Raw genomic sequence first — 12122 nt, 5'->3', positions numbered from 1 at the left:
CTAAAAAATTTTAAACTATGCAGAAGTATATAAAATAAAAGCAATAGTGTTTCCCACACCCTTTCTTTAGAGATAAACACATAGTTCTCATTTGTTAACTTCCTAAGGTAAAGTTAGAGCATTTAAAATGAAGAGTAATTATGTAATACAAAGCCATCTCACCCATCTTGTGGCAAGGAGCTCTGTACTTCCAACCAAATTTAACAACTTGTGTTGTTTTTGTTGTTTTTAACTCATGTGTTTTTAATGAAATCTACAAGTTGTTTCAGAAGAAAGTTAAGTGACTGATGCAGGATTTTATGTGTAAAAATTGGGGCAATAGTGCCTAATACAAGTTTTTAAAATTAAATAGTACTAAAAGGCTCATACAGAAAAACAACAGCCTTCTGTCTCTCTGCTTTCTCTGTTCTGCTTGCTAGACTAGCTATTTTCAGCCTTTTTATTTGTTTAAACTGCTGTTTTCATGCTATAGTACCTGGCATTTCATTCATTCAAGAGACCTAATTAAGCACCTACTACATGTCAGTCCCTATGTGGAGGAGATACTTAGTGAACAAGGCAGTACACTATCATAGCCATTATGAGGTTTATAGAGGGTGTTTGTTCCGAACTTTGAATAAAATAATTCTTCAGTCTGATAATGCATTAAGAATTGCAAATAAAACAAACTTTTGGAACATGGATGGTCACCTTGATCATGAGATGGTAAGGACTGCTTCTACCATATGGCAAGTGGTGTTTTTATTCCATATGGCCAAAGTTTCTATGTGGAAATTTATTGGCTGACTTTAGTTTTGAGACTTTCAGGTACTGGTCAGACAAAATAGTGGAGCTACATATCCTCCTTCCAAGAGTTGTCCTTTAATGTTATCCGTTCCAGTCATTTGGCCTGAGTTACAAAGTAAATTCATAGGGAAACTATGAATTTTTCCTCCTATTTTGCTTCTTTTTTTGCTTCTCTTGCTACCAAAAGTATTTGTTGTCTATGTCTTAGGTGACACCAGAGCAAAATGTGATTTATAGGTAAACATTATTGGGCTCTCTAGCAGAAATAATATTTTTGAAAGTAGTGCATGAATTCCATTTGGTTAAAATTTTCTTTTCATCTTAATAGCTGTAGGTAAAGTTGGCCTATTTTTGCTTGACTTGCCATTTGAAAGACCCCCTCACCCTGAATCTTAGTATTTTAATTTTTCTCAGGTTGTTTTTTGTCTTCTTAATCATCCTATTGTATTCTTCTTTATTTTGAACAAAAACAGAAAAAGTACTAATTTAATTTAATCATGTAATAGATTTAGTTATGTAGTTCAAAGATAAGTATTGAAGTTTTTGTTGTTTTTTTTTTAATACATACGTTGGAAATCAGTTGTTATATATGGGTTTAAGGCATTGGTCCCTTATCTTTCTTCTGAAGTAACCTGTAGATGTTTAAAAAAAAAAAACAAAAAAAAACAACGCTTGAGTTGCCAAATTTGATTAGAAGTCTTATAATTTCTTGGGATAAATTGGGTAAAGTTGCCTTGTATTTTATACTTACTTTTCATTTTAAATGCTACATCTTTTATGCACACTAACTTTATACAAGGATTAGGAAATGAGAACTACATGTCTGTAACAAATAGTTATCTCTAGCATGAAACTGTGAAAAGGTAGATTTTGGGCTGTAGCTGTGACCTCTTTAAATGGGTAACTAGAACCTAGAGTTTTATATATGCAGTTGAGGAAGACTCAGTTGTATTAAGAGACCATTGTAAATCATATACTCTATTGCCATTACCCCTAATCTTAACACTTAAGCCTATTCATAAAAAACTAATGATAATTGGATCTGCTAAAATTTTACTGAACTTTACTATTTACACTAGTCTATCAAAAATGACAGTGCATTAGATTTTGAAACTACTGACCCATGATGATGATGGTGATGATGATGATAATGATAATGATGGGTGATGTGGAGGACACTTTAAAAATCTAATACTTTGGTAAGCACTGTTAAATACGAAGTCACTGATGACCCTTCATGGGTTTCTTTGTCTAGTTGGGGAGATAAACACATGAAGGACCTGATAAGCAAGAATGATATAAATGAGTATTATGTCTCTTATGGACTCAAACAGTACAGTACATAGACAGAATTAGAGTTGTAGGCTTTTTTCCCTGGCCTGGAGAACTGTTAGATCAGCCAGTATTGAATTACATCCTTTGGGCTGCTTAGGCACAAAATTAACCGCTAGAAAAGCAGGTATTAAAGGAGAACTTTAAAGGGTGTTAGTGGAAGTTGTTAGACATTGACCTTGTCCATTTGGCAAAATTAATGAATTTTTCTACATCACTGTTTATAGTTTAATTGATATTTATCATATAGTTGATGTTTATTTTCAGAACCTATTACCATAGGAAATCCATTATTGAGCACTAATATGTGCCAGGCATGTAGCTAAATACTGAGGATATAATGTTGAACAAAATCAGATAGATCCTTGTTTCATTAAGCTTACGGTCTAGTGATGAACATAACATTAATGAAAGAATAATGCAGTTAGATAGGAAGCAGAGAAGTGGTTGGTGGAATTGACTGCTTGAGGGCCATTAGGGAAATTTGGGGATGATAGAAATGTTCTGTCTTAATTGTGGTGGTGATTACATGTGTGCATACATTTATCAAAATATATTGAACTGTACATCTAAAATGGATGTGTTTTATTATATGTAAATTATAACTCAATAAGGTTAATGAAAAATAACTTAAGTACACATAAAATTACAGCTGTGATAAGGAGAGTTGCAGAAGCCATGAGAACATATGATAGGAAGAATTCACATAGGTGGGGAGGACAAGATGATGAATAGCCGTAAATTGAAGGGATTGGTGTCAAGGGGATAGTGTAAAATACAGAAATAACAGCCTGTGTCAAGGCCCTGAGGTTGGAAAGTTCATGGCAAATTGAAGAAACTTGAAAAAGGTCATTGTGTGTAGTGCAGAAAATGAGGGAGTGCAAGGTGTAAAATGGAGCTAGACGGTAAGTAGGGCTAAACTTTGTAAGCCATCGTTAAAGACTGAATTGTAGCCTAAGCACAGTGGAAAGCACTTGAAGTTCTTTAATTGGTTGTGGTAAGGGTTGATGAGGGAGTAATGAAATTGGCTTTGGAAACCAAGTACTGTGGCTCTAGTGTTAAGAATGAATTGGGGGCGCCTGGGTGGCCCAGTCGCTAAGCATCTGCCTTTGGCTCAGGTCATGATCCTGCGGTCCTGGGATCGAGTCCCACATCGGGCTCCCTGCTCAACGGGAAGCCTGCTTCTGCCTCTCCCCCACTTGTGCTCCCCCACTTGTGTTCCCTCTCTCGATGTGTCTCTGTCAAATAAATAAAATTAAAAAAAAAAAAATGAATTGGAGGGGGGCACTGGGTGGCTCAGTCGTTAAGCGTCTGCCTTCAGCTCAGGTCATGATCCCAGGGTCCTGGGGTAGAGCCCTGCATAGGCTCCCTGCTCCACAGGAAGCGTGCTTCTCCCTCTTCCACTCCCCCTGCTTGTGTTCCCTCTCTCGCTGTGTCTCTGTCAAATAAATAAATAAAATCTTTAAAAAAAAAAGAAGAATGAATTGGAGGAACTAGGGTGGATTCAGGAAGTTTATTCCAAGAGGCCCAGACCTATGACTGAGTGGTGGTAATGGAGAGAAGTGGACAGAATGGAGAATGTATTGAGGAGGTAAAAATGAACTTGATGGACTGAATATGGAATGAGGGAGGCATCATGGGCTGCTAGGTTTATGGTTTGCGTATTAGAGTGGACCGTAGTGGCTTTCCTTTACTGATATAGAGGCAGTACGGGAAGACCGGGCTTTGAGGAGTGGGTATGGCAAGAAGAGAGTGCATTTGGTATTGAGCATTTTGAAAAAAATTACATAAAACTGTAGGTATCTTTAACCTAGAGTGCAGCAAGCATTTATCGAGCCTTCTGTGTAGTTCACACTATGCTAGTTGTAGGGGCTAGCAACAGAGCTACAAAAATTAGATGCTTAGGAATTTAGTAGAGTTGCAGATGTATAAATAACCGGGAGGAAAAATAGTAAGAGAAAGAGAAGGAGATTGGCCTCCAGAGCAGTTAAGTTAATTATTTATGTCTGTTATTTCCTGCATTTTGGATGAGTCTCTGTTAAGATCCTCTAAGTCCGAGCTTTTGATCTAATTTGAAGTTATGCCATTTGGTTTCTTGAAGCATCTTCACAAGCCACTTACATTCCTTTTGGAGCTGTGGCATAACAGCAGACCGACGAAGTTTCCCGGATTTATAAAACAAGGCACCCATGCTTTTGTTTACTGAGAAAGTATATCCTCCTCCCCTCCGCTCCCCCCCCCCCCCCCCCGCCCCACGCGACATAAACAACTTTCCGGAAGTAAGCAAAAGCAGTTATCGAGATGAAACTTGGTTCCACAGCTGCCAAAATTTTAGGGACAGTGAACTAGAAGTCGGTGGGTGTAAGTGAAGCAGTTTTTCGTCTGTGAGGAGTCCTTCCCCAGTCGCCACGTTATGGGAATTCCCAGGGCTGAAGTTCTGAAGCCAAGCAGAGCTCCCTTGAGCAAGGACCTCCCTTTCCTGGGGAGGGCGTGGGCTCAGCTGGCAGCAGCTGTATGTCCCGAAGCACAGGTCCTGGTGCGGGCTTGGGTCTCCAGCCCAGAGCCCCCAAGGCGAGCCCCGGGCGCCGTGAGGAGGCAGCCGGGGTTGGGTCTGGACCGGGGCGGGGGGACGCGGAGCTGGGCTCTCCTGTGCCCACCCGCTGCTGCCGGCCCCTCCCGCTCCCTCCCGCGGGTGGCCCACTCCCTCCCCTCCACCCAAAATTGGCCTAACGGCCAATCGTCATTCGCTCACCTCCTTTACGGCAGGTGACCTATGGCCAATCGCCAGGGGTTTCTTTGCCAGGAGCCGCCAGGGCCAGCCAATCGGTGCGGCCCCTGGCCCGGACGGGGGGGGGGGGGGCAAGGGGGGGGGGGGGGGGGGGGGGGGGTGTCCCGGGGCACCGGCTGAACCTGAGTGGATCGACTTCACTGCAGTGTGGGGGATACGGCCTGAGGGAGAAAAAAGGGGTGCTTGGAAGCGGCCCCCGACTCCCTCCCCTGGAGGCATAGAGGGCGGGGGCCTTGGCGAATGGCTTTCTTGCTGGCCACTTGCGGAGTGAGTAGACCCTGAGGGTCTGGGAAAGGGGCCGGCCCCCACCCCTGAGTCCCCGGGGTCCCTGCTGTCTGGCCCGGCCGGGCCGTGGCCCCGAATGTCGCTCTCTCCCTGCCTCCTTTCCGCTGCCCTCTGGGGTGAGTAGGACGACGTGGCCGCCCAGGCCCTCTCTTCTCGGGGAGCTCTCCTCACTTCTTCAGCCGAGATGGGTTGGAGGGTGAGGCTAGGGGCCTCCTGTTTCACCGAGAGGTCATTCGCCACCAAACCAGACTGGAAGAGGGCATCTCCCCCCCCCCTTTTTTTCCTTCATTTTTGTGGAACTCACTTTCCTTTTCGAAAGCTGTCTCAAGCTATAAACACAAAAGTTAAGCTTTCCCGGAATATGAAAGCTTAATTTTGACCAGTTGCCCATTGATAGAGGCTCCAGTTGCGGGCCAAACATTTTGTTTTATTTTTGGCACTGTGTTCTTCCAGCCTGGCCTAGTACCTTTGTGTGTAATAATTATAGGCGCTATTATTTGTGAGTATGTGTGTGGGGAGGGGAGTGGTTTTACGCTTCTTGAGTAGCTTGTACAAAAAACTGAAAACTTTGGAATAGTGTGAGGTTCTCATAAAAACTGGAGGGAAAGGTTTAGTTTCTCAGTACAGCTCAGTTATGGAAAGTTGAGTATAATGAATAGTGTAGGAAGCATGTTTGAATCATGCATTTTTTTCAGCATTCTTACTGTACTTCACAAGTATTTTTGTTATGAGTGAGAAATGTATTGAAGCAGAAAAGTGTTTGCTCATTTGAAGTAACATTTGGTTTTGCTTGTCAAATTTTTACGTTTAGCTGTGTTCAGGAAATTAAAAACAAATCAAGTAATTATTTCTCCCAGGTTTTAGCAGAGATGTTTAGAGATGTAATTACAGTTTTAAGAACTTTTGTAGTGAAATTTAAATTGGAAATTCTAGTCCAGTGTCTATGAATCATCTTTCAGAACACTGCCTGTATTGCACTAAGCGATGAAACCGTTTTAATAGTAACATCTCTCATTTTCTTAAAATTTTTTTTAACTTTCATTTTTTGTACAGCCCAACCAGAAGCAACTTAAAAATACTTTATTATCTTTCCCAGCTTAGGGAAGATATAAACCACCAAAAATCAGACTTTTAGTCTGAGAGCTGAAATGAAAAATACATATCACAGAGAAGCCAGATCGGTTTCCAAAGTGTCCTGAGGTTTTTTTTTTGTTTTTTTTTGTTTTAAGATTTTATTTATTTATTTGACCGAGAGAGGGAACACAAGCAGGGGGAGTGGGAGAGGGAGAAGCAGGCTTCGCGCTGAGCATGGGAGCCCGATGCAGGGTTTGATCCCAGGACCCTGGGATTATGACCTGAGCCGAAGGCAGACGCTTAACAACTGAACCACCCAGGCGCCCCCTGAGTTTGTTTTTGACAGAGATGGCATTATGCTTGAAGTGCCCCTCAATAAATACTAGGCTGCAAAGACTATTGGTCACATCCATTTTGATATTTCTAAAGTTCTAGGTGGTATTTTTTTAGTGCAAAAAGATTATATTCAGTAGTGATCTACTCAGCCATCCCCAGATGATAAGAAGATGGGCAAGGAATTTAAGTTTGGATCAGCCAGGAAAAAGCATTGCGATCCAGCCCTATTCCGTTGGTTGGAAAATCAGGCAGTTATATAGTTCGCGGTCTATTGCTTGAGAAAGATATTCTGAAAAGCAAATCCTAGCATATCCCCTGGGATATGTCAAGTTTTATCAGTATCTAGACTTTGTAGTATGGAGTGATAATTGATGTTTATGAGGATTCTATAGAAAAAGACAGTTTTAATGATTATTATGGGGTTAGCATACAAATTATATATAGGAAGATTTTTCAATAAAGATTTAAACAAAGATTATGTTTGAAAGAAAAGTTCTTAGCCTGAAAATATAATTAAGCCAAGTATCTCTCCCTAAATATTTTAATTAATTGAAGTTCCACCATACATAGGCAATTGGTCATTTAAAGCTATTGTCCGTCTCCCTTATTTTCCATGTCTAGTCACCAGATCCTGTTAAATTTGCCTTAGTAATATCTCTTCGATTTATCCTTTTTCCACGTGATAATAGTTTAATTCAGGCCTTCATCATCTCTCACCTAGACTTTTGCAAAACCTTCTAACTAGTCTTCCCTCTACCTATACTCTTTATCTCAAATCAAATCAGACTGAGTCATTCCTATGCTTAAAAATCTGTTTTGAATCCATTTGCCAGTCAGCTGCCTATCAAGCCCTTCAAGGCCCTTCACAACCTGGTCGTAATTTATCTCTCTTTAGTCTGAACTCAGCTGCAGATGCTCTACCCAAGCTATCCACTCCAGCACTGTGAACTGTTAATCATTTAGAACATGACAGCCTCTCAGCTCTTTGTCCTTTCACAACCTTTCCCCTCTTGCTTGGAATTATAATTGCTCAGAATTCTAGCAAGTGATAAACCTCCAGTTCTTCCTTTAACATACAGTTCATATGTTACTTTTTCTTTAATGTTTACCTTCAGGCAGACCAGTTAGAGTTACTCTTATCCTTTGTGTGCTACTATAACACTTTGTTCATATCTCTATAGACAGCTAGGTTGTAATCTAGATTTTTTGTTCACATGTCTGATTCTTGCATTACACCCTAACCTCTAGAGGTCAGAGGTCCTTACTCATCTTTGTATCTCCAGGGCCTTTGTCCATAGTCCAGTGCTTGGCACATAGTAGGTACTCACTGAATGCTTGTTAAATGATTAAAATATGTGACTTAATGATGTTCTAAGTGTGCAAACCTTTGTCTCACTTGTACTGGAGTTAGGTTTATCCCTGTAAGGTAGAAATATTTCCTAAGTCCCCAAGCTCCCTGATTGCTGCCACACCTGAGAGAGGGGATTGGAGAAAATGTTTAGAAACAGTGTTTTAAATGGTGAGCAGATTCCCAGGCAAATCCCCCCCCCCCATCTATATGATCTCTAATATGGTAATAGCAGTACCAGCACTAATTAGTTCTACTGTAGTTAGTATCATAGGAAGTCAGAGCATGTTGCTTGGAAGGGGTGAAATTTGAGCTCATTCCAGAAGATTAGGTAATGAAATTATATTTGCTGTTTTCTGCATTGTCGTTAAAGATGTCCTTTGAAGACCATGACAGTACCTGGCACATAACAGATATTAAGTGAATATTTGTGTCATAAAGGAATGGTTGGGGTGTGTGTGTGAGAGAGAGAGAGAAACAGACAGACTTGTAGTCCTTTTACATTGGAGTTCATTTATTTCTGGAGACACCTTTAAGAACTTCACTTCTTTGCTGTATTGACCACGCACCTCATTTTGTTTTTTCCAAAATGTGCCACTTCAGTCAAGTTATTCTACTTACTTGGTTGGTTCTTTGCATTCTCTGTATTCCAAAACATGTTTTAAAATCTGGTTGCATTGGTCTTTCTCACTCAGTTTCAAGGTTACACTAAATGATAGAGTTTGCTTGTGCTTTAACATTCTTTGTCATACTGTGCAGGACTTGGCTGCAGTTGGAACCTGTAAGTTCTTATTGTCTTTATTGAAATGAAATTGTTTTTTTAAAGGAGTGGACCCCAGGTTTTTCAAATGTGGTAAGGTATTTACTCACCTGATGAACATGGTTATTTATCCGGAGATACTGGCTTCACAGACTCCTAGAATTGGAAGGGATCTTAAAGTTTTAATACAACCTCTACCTATTTTTTTTTTAAGATTTTATTTATTTATTTGAGGGTGGGGGGAGAAGAAGACTCCCTGCTGTGCAAGGACACAGGGCTCAATCCTGGGACTCCGGGATCATGACCTGAGCTGAAGGTAGACACTTAACCGACTGAGCCACCCAAACGCCCCTAACCTCTACCTATTTTTATAGTGGAGAGAACAGTCTCAGAGAAGCCAACTGACTTGCCCAAGGTCACACAGAGACTAGAATAACTAGGATTAGAGCCCAGTGATTCTTGCTCTTTTGACTCTAGAGAAAACCAGAGTGCTACCCTGCTGCTGCTCTCCATCCATTGCTCTCCTCACTCCCCAAACCTTAGTAATTTTTCCAGTTCAGCCACTAATTTTTATTTCCTTTCAGATTCAGCATCTGGATATAAAAAATATCATCTTTTCCCAGAGCATATTGTTCCTCATTTAGCTTCCTTCTGCTTTCTAGCCTCTCTTTGTGCTTATACTAACCCTTAGCCTGCAAGTATGCCTTTTCTGGTTATTCTCCATTTTCCTGCAGATTCTATCTTTGCCCTTCTCTGCTCTTTGCTCCAGGAGGCTGACCTTTATAGCCTGTGTCACCTGAAGTTCTTTCTCCTTTGGATTCTGGTTGGGGTTAGCTAATGGGAGGCAGTGCCAGAAGATGGAAGGAAGAAAAGAGAGAACTCTTGGGGTATTTATTCCTCTTGCTCCTCTGTTTTGATATGTTTTTAGCAGTGCCTATGCACCATAACTAGAGTGTCCTTTGAGTAGCTCCAGTTGGTCCTTGGTAACAGTTTCCTTCCTTGTTCATTCAGCTTTAGGATGGTGAAGGCTTCCTGCTGTTCCTATTTCCTGGGTACCTCAGCATCCCTTGTTAGTTTACCTAACCCTGCCCTCATTTCTATGGTACTTCATTAAAGAGAAGTTGAAATATTCCATTTCATTATGCTATTTCCAGCCTCCGTCCACTGCTGCCATACTTTTCCCCTCACATCTGTGTCCACATCTTGTACTTCACAATGCTGCCTCTGTGAAACTTTTCTCATCCCCTCAACTTTGCCCTCTGCTCTTAATACTTTTCTTATAACTCTTATTTTACCATGCTTGAATCAGTTATTTGTAGATAGATGTTTATCTTCTCTTAGAGATTTGAAACTCTTAGGGCAGAGTCTATAGCTGCTTCATCTTGGCATCTCCAAAATACCCAGCACAGTGCAATAGTCAAAAGAGATACCCAATGAATAAATCATTATTGTAACACTGAATTCCAACCCGAGAGCAGCAGTACAGGTTTCCCCTGCTATTGGAAAGTAGAGTGTTCCTGTGAAACCTTTCCTAAGTCAAAATGGTATAAAGTGAAGAAGCAATTACCATTAATTTATATGGAAAGATTTTTGAGCAATCCTAGGCCCTAAAAATAACCTCTTGGGCTTTTCTAACACCTTAGGACATGTCTTGCTAATGGATACACAAAAAATTGAGATAAAGCAAAATGCTCACAAAGTTCACAGCTTTGGCAGCTTATGGCTGAGATGCTGAGTGTAGTTCCCAGAGAAGGAGCTTGGCGGTGCCACTCTTGCTTAGGGTATTCACTGCTTCTGTAACAGCTCGCAGCAAAACAAATGCTGAATGCTGTTTTTGCTTTTTGCCTTTTTTTTCATAAAAGCAGATAATCCTCTTCAGATTTCTTTTGGTTAGTGAAAACAGGTACTGATAAAGGTCTTTTGTAAAAGCAAAGTGGTAACTCAGACTTTTGAAAGTTGAGGTGATACCTGCATGTGTAAAACTGCTCGTGAGAGGATTTGGCATGAGAAGAATGAGTTTTTAGAGGGACGAGTCAATTGTCATTGCCTGGTCTTGCTTCTTGTACTGCCTGCACAATACAGTGTCTTACCTTTTATTTAATTTCTTTTTCTACTTAAAAACTTTTAGTTGGCCATAAAAAAGTCAGCATCCATACTTGTAATATAATAAATCCTTTAGAGTAAATGAGTTATTTATGCTTTTTTCATGAATATACTCAACTATAATTTCTTTGAATACTTATTGCTTAAGTGCTAGCAGGTAGGCACATTTCAGAATTCCTTCATTCATTCATTTACAAAATTTTCATTGAGCACTTGTTACAAACCAAGCACTGGCCTTGGGGATACAGTTGAGAACAACACTAAGTCCTGTCCTGATATATTCTAGTCTTGTTTTAAATCATCTTGATAGATTCCTGACCACAATTAAACTAAATTAGGGTAATTTTATATTACACTTCTGGGGGCAGGGAGAGGAAGAGAGAACCTTAAGCAGGCTTTACACCCAGCGCAGAGCCAGACTTTATCTCACAACCCCGAGATCATGACCTGAGCTGAAATCAAGAGTCCAACGCTCAACTGACTGAGCCACACAGGTGCCCCTATATTACACTTTTAACAACTTTAGCAAAAACTGAACCTGTTCCTTCTGTGTAATGTTCACTGACAGCTAAAATCAGATATACAAAAACAGTTTTTGGCATATATAATTTTGAAGGGATAAATGTCAAACCAATTACAGTATCTATTATTTTCAGTTCAGCATTGTTTTTGTTCTACTTTGGTTGGTTTGTGTGAGGTCTAAGCCTTTTAGTACCGTCTGTTGGTCTGACTAGTTCATCATTTAGCTCCCCTTGGGTGTTGTTTAATTTTTGGTGTGTTATGTTTTGCTATACAGAGAGATCCAGATTTGTCAGAGGAATATATCAAGTTTTGTTTTTTAAAACATTTCATGATCAAAATTTTAACAGCTTTTATGCTATGTAAGAGAATTCTGCAGTTATTTCAAAACTTGACCTACTAAAATACTTAGTTTAAGGATTCATATGTTTGAATATGAGTTTCTCCTAGTTATGCTTGGAGCAAATCTCCAGTATTTATCTAAAACTTTGCTTTTTGGTGGACCCTTAATAGTAGTGAGACTTCTTTGCTTTCCAGAATGCTGTTAAACTGAATGATAGGTAGTAATCTGGCGTTGGAGAGAGGAAGAATGTATTTTTTTCCATCCCATACTAGTAAGCCACTCAGAGCTTATATAGATCTTGGAATGAGTTAACCTATGACTTTTAAGAAATACATGTACAGTAGCCTGACCAACTAGTGGGTGAAAAGAAAAGCTTTGGCTAATGGCCAGCACCACATGGTCAAACAGTGCTTTGTTAGAGGGAGTGATGTAGTAGGTGTTTTTGTTT

The 12122-nt window shown here is 40.3% G+C and overlaps 1 protein-coding gene across 7 annotated transcripts in view; it reads left to right on the top strand.

The window, feature by feature from the left end:
• The window catches only part of OSBPL9 (oxysterol binding protein like 9), a 183447-nt gene that overhangs the window by 108180 nt on the left and 63145 nt on the right, over nucleotides 1-12122 (top strand). For 2 of the 7 annotated variants that reach the window (XM_032429185.1, XM_032429176.1), the window contains exon 1: nucleotides 5009-5173. The exons of 4 other annotated variants lie outside the window; for them this stretch is intronic. In XM_032429185.1, the coding sequence (XP_032285076.1) occupies nucleotides 5147-5173 (27 nt within the window). In that variant the 5' untranslated portion in view covers nucleotides 5009-5146. Of the gene's footprint in view, nucleotides 1-4993; nucleotides 5308-12122 lie in introns of those variants that run through there. One more of the 7 variants, XM_032429196.1, reaches the window with a different exon arrangement.

The sequence above is a fragment of the Phoca vitulina genome, unplaced genomic scaffold (genome assembly GCF_004348235.1).
Source record: "Phoca vitulina isolate PV1807 unplaced genomic scaffold, GSC_HSeal_1.0 scaffold2, whole genome shotgun sequence".
NCBI lineage: Eukaryota > Metazoa > Chordata > Mammalia > Carnivora > Phocidae > Phoca > Phoca vitulina.
This window is presented reverse-complemented; position numbering and strand designations above follow the sequence as displayed.